Raw genomic sequence first — 18,484 nt, forward strand, 5'->3', positions numbered from 1 at the left:
GCACCCGGCCCGCCCCTCGCGCCGCGGCCCGCCTCCTCGCCTGGCGCCGCCCGCGCGCAGCGTCTCGCGCCGCCCGCCCGCCCGCTCGCTCGCTCGCCCGCCGGGAAACAGCCGCGAGAGCAGCGGCCGCCGCGGCCGCTCGCACCTCCTCGCAGCCTCTCTTCTCCGCTTCACCGCGTCGCCCAGGGCCGCGCGCCCTTCCGCCCGCTCCCCTCGCCGTCCCACCGCATCGCTCCGGGTCGCGTGCCCGCCAGCGCCCGGCCAACGCTCCCTCGCGCCCGCCCGCGGTCGGTCTCCTCAACCGCCGCGCTCCGCCGGGCCGCGCGGCCCGCCGCCTGCTTCCGGGGCGGGCGAACTCTGGGCGCCTGGTGCCGGCGGCCGCAGCGACAGCGCCCCCGGGAAGCGCAGGAGGAAGCAGGGACGAGTGGAGGTGCCGCAGGCTGAGTCGCGGCCGGGATGTCCGGGCAGCCGCCGCCGCCGCCGCCGCAACAGCAGCCGCCGCCGCCGCCGCCCGCCGCCGGGGCCCCGGGCTCCGGAGTCGCCCTGCCCGCGGCCGCGGCCGCCAGCGCCGGCTCCTCCCCGGCCGGCTCGCCCGGTGGAGGCTTGGGGGCCGCAGCGGCCGCCCTGCTGCTCCACCCGCCGCCGCCGCCGCCGCCTCCCCCGGCCACCGCCGCGCCGCCGCCCCCCGCCTCGGCGGCCGCCACCGCCACCGCGCCGCCCGGCCTGGCGGTGGGCCCCGGCCCGGCCGCAGGCGTCCCGGTCGCGGGCCTGGCGGCGGGCAGCAGCGCCGCTGCCCCTTTCCCGCACGGCGACTCGGCCCTCAACGAGCAGGAGAAGGAGCTGCAGAGGCGGCTGAAGCGCCTCTACCCGGCTGTGGATGAGCAGGAGACGCCGCTGCCCCGGTCCTGGAGCCCGAAGGATAAGTTCAGCTACATCGGCCTCTCGCAGAACAACCTGCGGGTGCACTACAAAGGTACGGGGCGCGGGGTCCGGCGGAGAGATCCGACGGTGCGGGGCGAGGCTCTGTGGGCGAGGGAAGATGAGAGTGGGGTCCCAGGTGGGAAGGAGCTGGGATCCCTAGGCCCGGAGCTGGACGCTTTGAGGGAATCCGGGATGACCAGACACATCGCACCTTCTGATTTCCTGGAGATAAATCTATGGGCCGGAGTTGGGTTACATTGTTCTCCAGGTGGAGGGTCAGGCCATCTCCTCTTACGCAGCAGGGGTGAGAGGCACGATTCCGAGGTACAGTTTCTAATTAAGGGAGAGCAGAGATCCACAGGAGGGGGAGGGAGGCGTGATCAGTGGAGGATTTGTCCCAAATTAGGCCAGAGATTGTCTAGGGGGACAAAAGGACAAGGGGCCCAAGTTGGCCATCATTGCACCTTACTGAAAGCAACTGGGAGAGGAACCTCAGGATTCCCTGTTTACTTCGGGGAGCAGACCCCCCCACCCCAAACTCCGGATTGGAAATGCTCCGTGTTTCCGGGTTGGTGTTACATGGAGTTTTGTTGAAAACAAGGGTTTTAAAACATACGGATTAGCATTTTCAAAAAAAAAAACAAAAAACTGGCTTATATTTTGCACCTGCACTTAACAAAGTTAACCACCTTAGGCTGCTGCTTTCTCCCATCCCCACTTTTTCCTAGGTTAAAAAAAGCTTTAAGCAAACTGGTTGTATAGAAGATTATAAATGCCAGTAGGAGTTTTTGAAATGTAGCTCAGATTAATGGTATACGTCAAGTTTAGCTGTGTGGAAGGGGTAAAGAAAAAATGCAGTGATATCAGTTTGAACACAGTGGGTGTTTTAGGCCCAAATCTAAAGCAGAGGATTTTACATTCTAAGCAGGCTCATTTTGATTGGCTCTAAAGGAAGGGTCTTTGGCTCCTAGTGAGGATATAAACAACCTTGCTGTAAGATTCTGAAAGAATTCAGAACAGGGTTTGCGAAGACTCTCAACAAATCGGCTACTATTTAATTAGAAACGCTTATGGCAACAGAAATCTGCTGAATGCTTTGGCTGTAAAGAATCTACACAAAGATGGGCCTTGTTGAACATTCCTTTTTATTCTTGCCATAGATCCAAAGAAGTACTTATTATTTTGAACGTTATGTTCCTTGCTGTAAGTGGCTGAAAATTTCAAAATACTGAAGTTTTTTTTTTTCTCTTCCTTTTAGTTAGGACATTTTGTTGCTTTCCTTGTGGATTGTTACTTAATTTTGTTTTAAAATTTGTGTGAACAGTGAGTGCTATGTTATGAAGTGTTTACTTCTGTTTTGGCAGCCAGAATTTGCTTTTGTTAGATTTGACAAAACTTTATCATTTTAAATTTGTAGTTTATAGTAAATAAAAAGCTTGTAAAGGCAGAGACTGTGTGTGTGTAGGGGAGATTAGTGAACAAAGAATCCTAGCTTTCCTGAGTCCTAGCAGTCACTGGTGATACTAGGTATGTCACAAGAGAGGGCCTCAGCCTCTTCTGAGTGGTGTGGGAGTTGAGCTGGATACTCGGTAAGGAATTTTCGCTTAAACCTCGTGATTATGGCTTACTTAGCCTTGTGATAGATACACCTTGCTTAGTGGTGTTTACTTCTTTTATGTAAAATGAATCATCTGGGCCAAAGCCAAATGCATGCTTGTGTGCTTGGGGTTCCAGTGTTAGGATACTGTTGTCGCAGGTACTCTTTCTGTCGGCCTTTTTATTACACTGTGTTGTGTAACGTTGAGACTCACTTTCTGGAAACCTCGCTGTTTCATAAACATAGAGCATGGGTTCTGGAGGACAGATTCGTTGTTGTCATCCCTTTCCCCATTTTTCTCTCCTCTTTGTCTCCCTTTCCAGAATTACAAAGACTGTCTCTTTTCCAAGCCTTCATCTAGCCTTGTTATTTAAAGTCTGCTTTCTGTCATTGCTGTTTTTTCTGGGTGTCTTCTGAGAGGACACCAGGTCCATGGGGCAGCTTTGACTTCAGCAGCAAAAGGTGGTGCTGTAGGTAGTGAATAGTAAAACTTACAAAGCTCATTTAAGGGGAGATGTTTTATGTAATGTATTCTTGTGTTCTTATTACTATTTGTATTTTTCTGTGTTATAAAAAAGCCTTTAATCCCAGCACTCGGGAGGCAGAGGCAGGCGGATTTCTGAGTTCGAGGCCAGCCTGGTCTACAAAGTGAGTTCCAGGACAGCCAAGGCTACACAGAGAAACCCTGCCTCGAAAAACCAAAAAAAATAAAAAATAAAATTTTAAAAGGTTGATCATACTTGTTTCCAAAGAATTATAATCATTTCTTTCTTTTCCTCTGAACACATCCTGTGTCTAAAATGTTTTTCTAAATTGAGAATGCTGATTATCTTTAGTGACCTGAAGGCACTGTGTTAACATTGATAGATGGCTAGATAAAGTGCATTGAATTACAGAAGAGTCTCGGTATCTATAGAACAGTGTATGGTGAGTTCTTTCCTTTTTTTTTTTTTTTTTTTTTTTTGGTTTTTTGAGACAGGGTTTCTCTGTGTAGTCGTGGCTGTCCTAGAACTCACTCTGTAGCCCAGGCTGGCCTCGAACTCAGAAATCCGCCTGCCTCAGCCTCCCGAGTGCTGGGATTAAAGGCGTGTGTTCTTTCCTTTTTACACTGTGTGTGTGTGTGTGTGTGTGTGTGTGTGTGTTCCTGTTCGTTCCTGTCTGTGTGGCATGGTACAGGTATGGAGCTCAGAGGACATCTTGTGGGAGTGGGTTTTCTCTTTCTTCCATGTGGGTCCTAGGGATCTAATCCAGGCCATCAGTCTTGTTGGCACGTGTCCTTACACTTGGGGATAGCCCTCTTATTTTAAAAAATTGTCAGTATTAATTTTTAAAGTGACAGGTTTAGACTTAATAATAACTTTATTTTTGATGAATATTAAAGAAATATTTAATGACTATGATATTGGATTTGGTGAGCCTAATGTTTTAATACCCAATTTTATCACTCACCCCCCCTCCCACTCCCTCCCCTTCCCAACCCCCTTACTCATTCACTATCAGGATGCTTTACTGAGACTAACAGATCCTACCCAAGTCAGTGTGTTAAGTGGGAAGGTGTCGAACCTGAAGGTTAGAATTTTCAAGTCACTAGTTACCTAGGATTGAAAATTAATTGTGTGGGGCTGAAGAGTCAGCTCATCTGTTAGGAGCACTTGTTGAGCTTACAGAGGACTTGGGTTTAATTCCTAGCACTCACATGGTGACTTACAGCCATCCTTAACTACAGTTCCAGGGAATCTGATGCCCTCTTCTGACCTCTCTGGGCACCAGGAACACATACATGAATGTGGGGAGAACACTTCTACACGCAAAAAAATAAGTACATTTTTTAAAAATTTAAAGAAATGTAATTTTTGCTGTCACCAAATTTTGTGATCTTTGTTTCATTCTTACTACATCTTTCCATTTGTGTAAGTTAATCTCTCATTTCTGAAAGACACTTGACATCAAGGGTATTTCTGAAACTAGGGGAAAGGTGAACTGAAATTTAGTAATGCTTCAGAAAAGGTGGGCGCTTTGGTACTCCTGTCTTAAAATGCTTAGGACAGATGTCAAAGAATTGAACCTTGGTAGACCAAGGAAGGGATGAAATGGTGAATTATACCTTTTAACTGAAGCATCTTTAGCAATATCTTAATAAGTAGATACTGTTTTTAGTTGGCTTGGTCAGGGGACGTATGTACGCCTGAGTGCATGTGCCCTGGTGTCCAGAAGAGGGCACTGGATCCCCTGGAGTTACAGGCAGTTGTGACCCACTTGGTGTAGGTGCTAAGAACCAAACGCTGGTCCTGGGAGAGCGAGCGTCAAGCTCTCTGCAGTTGCTGAGCCATCTCCCCAAGTCCCAGCAGTTATTACTTTTTAACCCTTACTAAATACCATCACTGAACATTTTTGTAGTTTTTTTCCTTACTACCTTTTTTATGTATGTGTGTGCATGCAGGCTTTGTGGTTGCATGTTATAGGCATGCACATGTGGAGGTCAGGGGACAACTTGAAAAGTTGGTTTTCTTGTTGTTGGTCCTAGGGAATTGAAGTCATTAGCAGCACTCCTATTCAGTGAGCCATTCTTCTAGCACACCTGAAGTCTGAACGAGTATTTTAACAATCATTTGCTTACAAGGAAGAGGTCTGTTAAAGATTGCAAGGGTGCTGAGAAGATTGCTTAGTGGATAAAGTGGTTCCTATACAAGCATGAGGACAGGAGCTCCGATCACCACCACGCACAGGAAAGCAGGTTGTGTCAGTCTGTGCCCGAAACTCCAGGGTGTGTGGGTGTGTGATTGAGGCCAGAGGGAGGCTGGCCCCATGAACACAGGTGTGGGGAGTTATCAGCCAGAAAACGGCCCGTTCTGGATTCAGTGAGAGATCATAAAATAACACTGAAGAGTGGCTGAGGAAGACACCTCATTTCCTATGCACACTCATACACTCACTCACACTCAAGCTATAAAGGGGTGATTTAAGAGAATGTTAAAAATCAGAGAATTTATACTGGGCATGGTGGTGAATACCTGTAATCTCAGGATATGTGGCAGGTAGAGGTGGACTTTGTAGGCCAGCCTGGCCTTCAGAGTATGATCTTGTATCAAAACACGAAAATCAAAGAAATTAAAAGTGAACTGAGTTTTCCCTGTATCTTTTTGCTAAAATTTGATAATTGGCTTTGATTATATTTAATAATTATACTCAGAAAAAAACGTAAGTGGCAATAATGAGTATAGGGTAGAAAATTCTGGTAAGTTTGTATGTATACCTTGTTTACTCAGCTCATTCTTTCGCTTAACCCTTTTTGACATGTTTACTTGGTACTGGTTTCTGTCCTTAAAAATGATTAAAATACTGTCATTGACCTCAGAACTCAAGGACATAAAATGGAATAGTAAGAAAAATGTTAGAAGGGTACAGTGGAAGATAGTATCTAACTCAGGCTGACCCTGGAAAGGATTGCAGTACTTCTCATGTCCTAACCGTTAACACAGTTCCTCATGCTGTGGTGATTCCAGCCATAAAATTATTTCAGTTGCTACTTCATAACTGTAATTCTGCTACTGTTACCATCACAATGTAAATCCCTGTTTTCCTGTGGTCTTAGGTGACCCTGTGAAAGGGTAGTTTGGCCCCCCCAAAGGTTGAGAACCTGCAGTTTCTTGGAGAAGTCCAGTGGTCAAGCTTAAAAGATGAGAGTGAAGTGTGTGACTGGGTGAAGGAAGGAAGATCAAAAGCATGGGGGGCAGTCATTGTTCCAAGGGGTTGGATCTGGAAGCATGAAGGGAGGGACCTTAGTGAATGAACATTTATTAAGCTGAGACCTTATTGTATAGGAGCTGGAGAATCGTCCAGAGATTTCAAATAGGAAGTGCCTGGCTCAATTTTATTTTTGTCAGACTACACAACTGGTTGAAAGATAGATGGGAAGGGGTAGAGAAAAGCAGATATATCTGTGAGATTTTGAAGGCAATACTGAGATATGAGGACTAATGAGAGAAATCAAGGAGGATTGGGTTCCTAGATCTATTGAGTTCTTTAAGTCTTGAATCAAATAGATTTTGGAAGATGTTAGCACTGTAGCACTGTATTTTAATATCCCTGAGGATAAGTAAAAATGGGAACCTTTTGTTTCTAAGATAGATTGTCGCAAGTGTAGCCTTAGCTGGCCTGGAACTTGCTATGTAGACCAGGCTGGCCTTGAACTCAGAGATCCACTTGCCTCTCAGCCTTCTGAATGCTGAAATTAAAGATTTGTGCCCCCATGCCAAGCCTCAGAAATGTGAATCTCAATCTTCGTTCTTCATGGAAACCAGGAGATGCGAAGGTTGGGGGTGGGGGGAGCCTTACAGAAAGAGCAGAGTAATTGTTTTGGAATCTGGGTTCTTTACATGGACTTTCACAAGGCTGTGCCTACTCTGTAGCTGAGACTCAGCTACAGTTGCAGGTTTTGAGTCTTTCCCTATGGTTTGTTTATCTTCTCCTTTGAAGTCTGGGGGAAGGATGGTGCCTGCTGAGCTACTTCTCAGTTTATTGGCTAGAGCTTTTCCTGGGTCGTTACTGTTTGCATGGTGAGCTTCAGGTGGGGTGCTAGTAACTTTTCTCATCACTGTGACAAACGTAACAGACAGAAGCAACATGGGGGAGGATCGGGTTTCTTCTGTCCACTCTTGAAAGGGTCCCCAGCCCTCCATAGTGGGGAAGGCATAGAGGGGTCCAGGGTGGCAGCTGGCAAGTGAGGCTGGTTGCGTCTGTCACTGCGGATCAGGAAGCAGTTAGGCTGGAAGGAGAGCTTCTCTGGCCTCTGACCCACTCCCAGCCACTCATGGGTTCTAGCTCAATGGATGCTACCTCTTAAAGGCTGTGGAGCCTTCCCAAATAGAGCTAACAGCAAGGGATCAATTTCAAACACATACCTGTGAGGGCGAGTTTACAGCAAAACCATAACACCTGTGTTGATTTAGTTCGGAGTGAGGGTAGATATAAAATGCAGTACTGTGGGACCAACATAGTCTGAGCCCCACTTTCTTCATTAGGAGCAGTGTGAGGCACTGCCTCCTGGGAAAGGGTTGGGAAGAGGGGTGTCTGTTAGCACAGCTTTAGGACTCACCTTGGGGTGGTAGTTGACCTGAGAGTGTTTGTGTGGAGAGAGAAAGCTGTGGCAGAGGCAGAACACTTACTGCATCGTGAAGAGCACATGGGGGCCCAAGAAGACAAGGGTTTGTGGAGGATGAGTGGAGAGAAGAGTAGTGCCCAAGGGGCTGAGCGGAGGGAATGAGAGAGGAGGAAGAGAGAGGCTCCTGGTGCAGTGGTGTCTAGTCGATTAGGCCAGGAAAGTTTATCCCTGGGGTTGGACTGAGGCCATGGTAGCCTTAGGGAGAGGAGTTTGTATTCCATGATGGGAGCAAAACTCAAGTGTCAGGGATTAAAAGAATAAGTGGGGGGAGGGGTTCAAGTAGAGAGGATATGGAAAGAAATGTTTTTTATTTTTAATAATGGATAGTTGGTTCCATTTTAACTGAAGGCTAGATTCTGATGTCATCAAGGTAGATGCAAATCCCACATAATCAAGACTTCCCTTAAAATCTGAAAGCATGGTGACAACAGTTATGTCATTTCTAAGTTGATCTTAATTTAGTTGTGGCTAAAACTGAAATGATGTTAACATTGGTATGAGACTGGGATTTTAGTTCAAGTTATTCATTCCCAACCTTAATGATAATACTGACAACAGCAATGGTTTATAACAGAGGCACAGCTTTGTGAGAAAAATGTGTTTATTGTGGGCACATCATAAAGCTTGAGGTGAAATTAAAGCAAGCTTGAGGGCTGATGAGGTCAAGGCCACTGGGAGTGTTTTTGGAGCACAGGTGTGTCTTAGAGAGGAGAGTTCCTTTTCTCCCTCTTAAAGTAGTGGAAGACTTAGATCAGTGTGGACACAGACCACTTTGGGGTAGCAGAGCGGAGAGCTGACTATGACCACATCTAATGGCCTCCATTTTTCTTCACAAAATGAACTTAAAAGCTTGCTGCCAATGAAGAATAAATATGTGGGCGAGCCTTTTAGAATAATGGAAACAGTTTGACTAAAGATATCTAGGTAGCCCTGGGAAAGGGCAGGTGGTATTCTAAGTTTCACAGTGTCAGTATTTGCTACATTGTTAGACTTTTCAGAAGAGGCTGAGGTCTGGGCCATAGCAGGAAAGGTGACTGATCCTAAGGAAAGGCCCTGGCCCAGGCTTTGCTTGTATGAGTGGTGGAAGGATAGGCGCATGAAGGGCATTTGAGGCCTTGTAAGAGATTCTCATGAAAGCTTGTCCTCGAAGAAGGGAAAACTCCCAAGGAAAGATTTAGAGAGTTAAAGTTTAAAGTGGGAAGACAACAGGCATACATTCCTGCTCCTGTGCCACAAATGCATTGCTGAGAAAACTGTTTTCCACACAGCTGTGTGTTAAAAATAACAGAACTCTGGAAGCCTGGGGCTGGGGTAGTTACTTAAGAGTGTGGAACATTTTAACACTGCAGCAGAGCACTGCAGCTATCACAGTCCTAATGGTCTACAAGCCTACTTCAGTCTTCACTGGCATTTTTGCCAGTATTGCATGTGGCTGACTGCAGCCTTAGATCCTGCTTCAAGGTGTAAGTGCTTGACCTGGTTAATTGAAATGAAAAAAGGAACTATACGTGCATTAGGTTGGCTAAACTGTAATGATAGCCTGACAGCGTGCCAGTTGCTGCTGAGGACACCTAACAACAGGAACTCACATTATTGTTAGTGGGGATACAAAATGATACAGCCACTTTGGAAATGGTTTGGCAGTTTCTGACAAAGCCAAATATATTTTTACCCTACTCCCCAGCAGCTGTATTGCCAGTATGCTCTTACTTAAACCTCACAGAAACTTGCATCTGAACTAATTTTGCCCCTCCAAATTGGGCTTTGGAGACAAGACTATAACTGAACTACACCTCTGCCCTGCATCAGTATCTGCAGTAGATTTACTTATGGTCTTTAAACAGTGGTAGCGACTAAGATACCTCTCAGTAATTGGTGATGGGATCAAGAGACTTAAGTTTGATTTCGTGGGATATTATCAGTGACTAATGAAATGAGTCATCAGGTCAAGCAGACATGTATCAATTTGAACTACATATTCCTAAGTGAAGGCATCCTGTCTAAAAGGACTTAGTACAAAGGGCAAAACTGTGGAGACTGGAAAAAGTGGTCATTCAAGAAATGGTATCAAATAGATTAAGCATGGAAGGTATTTTTAGGACAATGAGAATATCTTGTTCCGTACTGTAGTTGTGGAGACATGGTACTGTGACTTAGACAAACCGTATAATACTAAGACCCATAATGAACACAAGTCATTTTAGGAGACAGGCAAACATTCCAGGGTAGAATGAAGAATGCAATTTACTTTGTATTAGAGTTTCAGTGCATTCTGGATAAATGGTTTACCACTGTGCTATATCCCTAGCCTGTTTTAATTTTTGTTTTGAGACAGGGTCTATATAAGTTGCCCAAGTAGTCATTGATTTTGCAAGCCTCTTTCTTCAACACCCTGAGTAGCCAGGGCAACAGGCCAACACCACCAGGCCCAGTTTGATAAAATAGTCTAGGTTCTTTCCATCCCCTTTCATTCTCCTTCCCCATCTTCCTTCTCCACCAATCACTTCTCTCCTGTTCTTTCTGATAGGGCAGTGGTTCTTAACCACTTTGCTGGTGTGTGTGTGTGTGTGTGTGTGTGTGTGTGTGTGAGAGAGAGAGAGAGAGAGAGAGAGAGAGAGAGAGAGAGAGAGAGAGAAACAACCCTTTCACAGGGATTCCATGTTGGATATCCTGCCATATATATATATATAATTTTTTTTTTTTTCCCTGAGGGTTTCTCTGTATAGCCCTGGCTGTCCTGGAACTCACTCTATAGACCAAACTGGCCTCGAACTCAGAAATCCACCTGCCTCTGCCTCTCAAGTGCTGGGATTAAAGGCGTGCAACACCACCACCTAGCTCCTGCCTTATAATTTATAACTAGCACAATTAGAGTAATAAAGTAGCAATGAAATGATTTTAGGGTTTGGGGTCACCACCACATGAGCAAACCATATTAAAGGGTCACAACAATGGGAAGGTTGAGAACTACTGTGATAGGGTCTCATATAGCCCAGGCTGGCCTTGAACTCACTATGAAGCTGAAAACAACTTTGAACTCAGGATTCTCTGCCTCTGCCTCCTGAATGCTGCGATTGAAGATTTAAAGCACTCTACCCAGCTTGATAAAATAATCTTAACTGGATAACACATGTTTGAAATAACCTTAGGGAGAAGGGGAAAGTGTGACCTCAGTAACTTTAGAAACTAATGGAGTCTAGGTAAGAGCAAAGCAAACTCAAACTGTATCCTGAACTTTACTTGGTAAAAGTCTATCTTGAGGGATTGTGGGCTAATTTTCTCATACTTTTAGCTTCTCATACTGTTGTACATGTGTGGTGGAAGTGAGATGGGTGAATTTGTACTCATAGAAGAAACCTTACTAGCACCTCTAACCTGTGACCCTTGCTGTATTGCCCTGATGGTGATGTCTTAACATAGTGGCATGCTTAGTGGTTCCTGAAATGCTGTGCACCACAGGGATATTCTTTTGTAAGAATCCCAGCTCTTTCTCTTCAAGGCCTTTGTTGTATATTGCTAAGCTTTAAAAAATTTATCAGTTATTAAGAAAACTGATACATAGTAAGTGGCATATTATGCTAGCACCATTCCCATATTTAATGCAAGTGAACTAATTTGTATTTAAGGGATATATTTTATTGTAGCAGAACAGGCCTGGTTAGAATTTAGTATTTCTGAGGTGGAATAGTTGCAGGTAGGTGCCAGAATCTAGAATGTAGGTCTGGGAAGGTGTGCTTTAATTTGGAGTAGAAAGCCTATGATAATCACAAATAAGAACTAGCATACTAGTGTCATATAAGAGAGACACATGCTGCTGAAAGAGTGTGTAAAAATGAGGTAAGACCAAGTCAGAAGTTAGCCAGTGTTGGAGACAGATAAGCTTGAGCCAAGGTCTAAAGTGTAAATGTCACTTTTATGTCCTCAAATGAAGGTTGAGATGGAAGCCTTACCCAAACTGTATGATTACACAGTTTGGGCCGAGGCCAGAACATGTCTTTCTCTGTTCTAATTATTCCTAGGCTTAGGCCTTGAAGCTTCTATCTAGCCTCTGTACAGTCTGATCTTTTAAGATGACTGATTCAATCTGCCTTCTCTTGGCTTCTGACTGAATTGCTCTGCTTGGTCTCATATTAATTTTGCTTGGCAATACGTTCTAATCTTCTGGCTTATTATTCTCTGGCATTATGTTTTCACCTGTGTCTACCTTGTTCTCTCTGTAAAACTGTCTGTGTAAAACTGCCCCCCCCCTCCATTTCTCTCCCTGCACTGCTCTTAAGTAGCCTCTTTCCTGTGCTGTTTTTGTGAGAATATCCTATCTCTGACTCATTCTGTCAAATCCTTCTCTGATTTGTCACTTTGTCTGCCTTTCAATTAGGCATCACCTTAAAACATGGCTGCTTCCTTCTGCAAACTAACTTTACGTTCATTGTTAGGGAAGTCTGTACTGTTAAGGGTGTGTCTGTATTCCAGCCAGATCATACTGTAATCTATGATGTGTGTGGCCAGATTTCATAGACCTACAGGGTCTCTGGATGTGATCCCTTGCCAGAGCAGCCATGTTGCTGGATTGAAGTTCCTCCACAGTCAAGTGTGGTGAGGACCTGAGCAACCTAAGGAAGGACAGCTTTCCAGTTACAGGAGCAGCACACTACTGTGGCTAGAACAGAAAAGGAAAGGAGCATCCAGAAGACAGGGCCAGCAAGGAGTTGCAGCAGTATGTCTTCTAGGCTAGTGGCGGGGCTTCGGAGGGAGTGTTTCAGTGGTATCTCTTAAGGGATTGTGTGAGAAGGCAGACTTAACTCTTTCCAGAAAGGTATTAACTGGCTGGCTGGCTGGCTGGCTGTTGAAGAGTAGATAGGAATGGGTTTTATTCAACTTTTCCCCTTTCAGGTAAATGGAATCAACAGATTGTTGAATATAGTCTAACAAGAGCTAGTCTTGCTAGCTTTAGAGTTTTAAAGTAATGTTATTTAAAGTAATTTTCTTGTAGATTTATATAAACATCTAATTAGCATTGAGGGCTTTGCAGTTACAAAGATTTAAATCTAGCAGGGTTTAGTGGTACTTGAGAGGCAGAGGCAGGCGGATCTCTAGTGTGAGGTTATCCTGGTTTATATATATGTGAGATCCAGGATAGCCACAGTTACATAGTGAGATCCTGTCTGAAAAGATTTAAAATTGGGAATCAGCATGAAGGCTCAGTAGGTGAAAGCACTTGCTATGAAACCTGAAGACCAGAGTTAGATCCCTAGAACCTGCACAGAAGTGGAAGGAAAGGATGACCCTATAAAGTTATTCTCTGATACATGACACATCCCCCCATTTCCCAACATTAAAAAAAAAAAGATTTTAAGTGAGATTCATGAAGCCATACTCAGAAAGAGTGTGGGTATCTGTCTGTGGTCCTGTTTGGATGTCATCCCCCAGTAGGGATTGAATTTAGGGCCTTCTTGCCTGTGTTAGGATACCACTGTATCCCTAGCCTCCTTTTACATTTTATTTTGAGATAGGATCTCACCAACTAGCCCAGGTTGAACTTAGATTCAGTTTCTAGGCTAAGCAATGAATTTCCATCCTCCTGCCTCAGTGAAATGACAAACTTGTACTTCTGGGCATGACTCCTCTCTTCTCTTCTTTTTTTTTTTTAAAAACTACAGACTTTAAAATAATAATCTTGTATCTGAGGAGCAAGTTAGAGACAGGCTCAGTGTATCTGATCTTACTAGCTTTGTCTAAGAGATAACACTAATTTTTTTCAAAGTTGTATTTTTGTTGTTGTTTATTTATATCTTTATTTCCTGTGCTGGGAATTGAGCCTGGGGCCTTGAACATGCTAGGCATTTGCTCTACAAGCTGAGTCACACTCCCAACACTTCCCAAATTCGATTTTTTTTTTTCGAGACAGGGTTTCTCTGTAAAGTCCCGGCTGTCCTGGAACTCACTTTGTAGACCAGGCTGGCCTCAAACTCAGAAATCCGCCTGCCTCTGCCTCCCAAGTACTGGAATTAAAGGCATGCACCACCACGCCCGGCTCTTTTTTTTTTTTTAATTAGATATTTTCTTTGTTTACATTTCAAATGCTATCCCCTTTCCTAGCTTCCACCTCTGAAAATGCCCTATCCTATCCCGCCTCCTCCTGCTCCCAACCCACCCACTCCCGCTTCCTGGTCCAGGCATTTCCCTATACTGGGGCATAGAACCTTCACAGGACCAAGGGCCTCTCCTTCACTTGATGACCGACTAGGCCATCCTCTGCTACATACACAGCTAGAGTCACGGGTCCCTCCATGTGTTTTCTTTGGTTGGTGGTTTAGTCCCAGAGAGCTCAAGAGGTTACTGGTTAGTTCATATTGTTGTTCCTACTAGGGGGCTGCAAACCCCTTCAGCTCCTTGGGTACTTTCTCTAGCTCCTTCATTGGGGACCCTATGCTCTGTGAGCATCCACTTCTGTATTAGTCAGGCGCTGGCAAAGCCTCTCAGGAGACAGCTATATCAGCCTCCTGTCAGCAAGCTCTTGTTGGCATCTGCAATAGTGTCTGGGTTTGGTGGTTGTTGATGGGATGGATCCCAAGGTGGGGCAGTTTCTAGATGGACATTCCTTCTGTCTCTGTGTCACACTTTGTCTCTGTAACTCCTTCCATGAGTATTTTGTTCCCCCTTCTAAGAAGGATTGAAGTATCCATACTTTGGTCTTCCTTCTTCTTGAGTTTCATGTGTTTTGGAATTTGTATTTGGATATTTTGAGCTTCTGGGCTAATATCCACTTATCAGTGAGTGAATATCATGTGTCTTCTTTTGTGATTGGGTTACCTTGCTTAGGATGATGTCCTCCAGATCCATCCATTTATTCTATTTGTTTTTAATGGAACTGGGGATTGACCTAGAGCAGTGGTTCCCAACCTGTGGGTTGAAACTGCTATGGGTGTGTTCACAGGGGTCACATATCAGATATTTACACTACAATTCATAACAGTAGCATAATTACAGTTATAGAGTGGCAACAAAATAATTTTATGGTTGAAGGCCACAACAGTATGATGAGTAGCATCAGGAAGGTTGAGAACCATTGACCTAGAGCATTGTACATGTTAGGCCACCTGTAACTTTTCAATTTAATAATGAATCAAGTCATTTTAATTTTCACACAGATCTAGTCTATAATGTTCTAGGAACACATAACAAAGGATTTTTGAAAGATCTAAAATTGTAAAGAACTTACAGGTGTTTTGCAAAATGAAGACATGGGATTTTAATTGCATAGATTTAACATGAGTCTACCAATTTGGAAAAAATCATATCATCATCTTTGTAAAAGTTTCAGTTAAAAAAATGATGATAGATAAATCCTATGTTACCAGTGTTGAATGAGAACATTCCATACAAAAGTACCTACCACTTTGAGAAGTTGTATTCCTTCCAGAATTCCTCTGCCTTGAAGAATAGATGGGGATAGAGGTGAAGTGATGCCCAGAATTCTCCATGTCCATAACCTTTCATGTGGGGTCAGAGCTCTTGCTGGATCGGGCTTCTTGAATTTAAACTGTAGCACGTATCCTGGCTTCAGAACCCCAAATCATCAGGGTTCTAAAACAGACATGGTTTCTCTCCCTTTGTTTTCTGTGTTGTGAAGTGAGGCTGCATAATACTTTTCCATTGGATTGTTTTGAATATTAAACAAGTTACTAAATACAATGTTCTTAAAGCAGTGTTTTGTTTTTTACTGTACTAGATAACTGTTATTTCTTAAGTATATCTTGAGATTACTCCTAGAAGTTGTGGTTACTACTAGAAACTTTATTTTTGTTAGAATAAAATTTTTGGTAAATTAAAATAAGTTTTGGTCGCTGCCAAAATTTACTGTTTATTATAAAAACCCAATAATAAAATAATTGATTTAGAATTCCAGTTAGAATGTGTAGTCAGCACCATTGCATACACTAGCAAGAATTTGCTGAAAGGACCCTGATATAGCTGTCTCTTGTCAGACTAGGCCAGGGCCTAGCAAACACATAGGTGGATGCTCACAGTCAGCTATTGGATGGATCACAGGGCCCCCAATGGAGGAGCTAGAGAAAGTATCCAAGGAGTTAAAGGGATCTGCAACCCTGTAGGTGCAACAACAATATGAACTAACCAGTACCCTGGAGCTCTTGACTAGCTGCATATGTATCAAAAGATGGCCTAGTCGGCCATCAGTGGAAAGAGAGGCCCATTGGACACACAAACTTTATATGCCCCAAGTACAGGGGAACGCCAGGGCCAAAAGTGGGAATGGGTGGGTAGGGGAGTGGGGGGACTTTTGGGATAGCATTGGAAATGTAATTGAGGAAAATATGTAATTAAAAAAATATTTTAAAAAAAAAAAAGAATGTGTAGTCAGGGTTTTCTCCCTTGTTCTATGCCCACTATCTCCCTTTCTTCCACCCACTATCTCCCTTTCTTCCTTCTTCCAACTAATGCCCTTTACCACCTGCCTCTGTGTGTGTGTGTGTGTGTGTTTAAACCAGTGAGTTTTATTAGGGTTACTTATACAGCTTGGGTGATGGGTTCTTTACAGGAGCAAGAACATCTTATCAATGGCTACACCTCTGAAGAAAAATGTCTCTCTGTCACCTAATAACCATTAACTGCATGTAGCTCTTTCCTTTGAAACACAATGTTGACAGACCCAAGCTTGTGCAGGTAATCCTGTTTGCTGTGCCATGCTTATAACACAGCAATTCATAGTAGTCCACTCCTTCCTCTAGCTCTTAACATTCTTTCCATATCTCTTCTGTGATGTTCCTTGAGCCTTGGAGAAGGTAACATAGATTTCCATTAGGGTTGAACATTCGGTGATTACTTACTCTCAATTCTTGACCAAAGCTGACAGCAGCACTAGTCTATGGGCATAAACATAAAAGCTTAGAAGCCAATTTACAGACACATCATGGTCCAGTTAGCAAAACAATAGTAGTAGTTTCCCACTAGAACCGGTGTCCTTCTCAGCCATGGCCTTTCGGCCAGGTTTATAGAATCAGGTATGAGTAGACCTCCAATCAAAAAGTGTGTGTCGTTGATGATGCCACTACTGTTTATTTCACCACTAGGCACAAGGTGCCTGGCAGGTCAGTATTAGAGCATCATACAGCATCCACAGGTGAGGAGGACTCTGTCCCCCAGCAGCCTGCACAGCACCTTTTGGGACTATGACCAGTAGGGAAGAAGTGTCCAGCTCAGCTCCAACTTGGTGTCTGTGTGCTATAACTAAAGCTTGTCTGTGGTAATAGTCTTAACCATCTAGGTTAGGCAATGGCAAACAATTGTTTTAGGGGCCATAGAGGCCTTGCTGGCCAATAGTTCATAGGGAGGAGGCCCAACTATGGCTGTCTAATTTGTAAATGTGCATTTAGTTTGCATGAATACTGCATGAGGTAACCTAATTATTTGAAGATATTTTTACTGAAAAGCTATTTCATTGTTACTGCAATTCAATAAATGTCTGTTTATTCAGTACTTATTGTGTGTATTACGGTTGGGGAGATACATAGCTCAGTTGGTAAAGTGCATACTACACAGTGTGTGAGCTTGAGTTTGATCCTCAGGACACACATTTTTAAAAAGCCAGCTGCATGGATGGTGGCCTGCACTGTAATTCCAGTCCTGGGGATACATAGCTTGACATATCTCTGGCCAGCCAGTGTATTTTACTGTGTTGCATTCCAAGCTAGTGAGAGTCTCTTCCCAAATGGTTGATGCTACCTTTGGAACAATACTTGAGGTGGGCGATCTCTGGCCTCTACATGCATGCACACACCCTCACATATGCACCCCATAAATACACATACACACGTGACTGTTTTGCATATTTGTGCAGTTAGTTTTTTCTTGCTCAATGTTAAATCTGTTACCTACGTATGCTAAAATCATGGGCTGTGGAAAGGTGGCTGCATTTTGCTGCTTCCATTTTTTTTTTTTTTTTCTTCCTAGCTGACTTCATTGACTCTCATAGGGCTGAGTCTTACTTTTGCCTTTATCAAAAATTTTCATGGAGGGCTGGTGAAATGGCTCAGAAAGTCTGATAGCTGAGTTCAGTTTTTAGGACTCACAGTGGAAGGGGAGAACTGAGTCCTGGATGTTGTCCTCTGATCACCACATGTGTGTTGTGGCACATACATATTCCCCTTATACATATACATCACACAAGCATACAGAAATAAGAAGATTGGTTTTAATGTTAATAGAAAGGAATGGAAAGGCATATTTAGGTCCTGCTTTGATCCCTGTCACCACCACCAGCATCGTAAAAAAAGGAGTAGCCTGACTGAATCCACTCAGTTCAGTTTCTTTTGAGCCAGTGAACATGTAGTACTTGGCATTGCAATGGTAAACATGGCTCTTTAAATGATAAGGCATATGTTAGTAATTTGGTAAAGTGAATGCTAAGAGTCATACCTCATTTGTGTGTGTTGTATGTCACAAGATATAATTTTTTACTTGAAAGCAGTATTTAGTTTTAGAGCAACTGTGGTGAGTTGGAGAACTCTGCTGTCCGTAAAGGATGGTAAATGACAGCTGTACTGTGTGACACAGACCTCTTCACGCCACTTGCATAGTGGGGAGAGTTTTCTCAAGCGCTCCTGGGGGATGGAGATCTGATTCACTCACATTCTGAGTATTTCTTACGAGCTATTGCTGAGTCCTGCCTATTTTTTTTTTAATTTTGTATTTTGGTTTTTAATTAGGTATATATGGGCATGTCTGTGTGTAAGTGTCTGTCTGTGAGTCCTTGTGTCTCTACAAGAGCAGGTGTTTGCCCATCACTG

General features: G+C 44.1%; 1 protein-coding gene across 1 annotated transcript in view; it reads left to right on the forward strand.

Moving 5' to 3' along the window:
- The first annotated feature begins 214 nt into the window (after nt 1–214).
- The window catches only part of Ranbp9 (RAN binding protein 9), a 79,759-nt gene continuing 61,489 nt past the window's right edge, over nt 215–18,484 (forward strand). The window contains exon 1 of the mRNA XM_021179981.3: nt 215–973. Within this exon, the coding sequence (XP_021035640.2) occupies nt 457–973 (517 nt within the window). The 5' untranslated portion in view covers nt 215–456. The remainder of the gene's footprint in view (nt 974–18,484) is intronic.

Source organism: Mus caroli, unplaced genomic scaffold (assembly GCF_978045245.1).
Source record: "Mus caroli unplaced genomic scaffold, Mus_caroli_1 scaffold_15, whole genome shotgun sequence".
NCBI lineage: Eukaryota > Metazoa > Chordata > Mammalia > Rodentia > Muridae > Mus > Mus caroli.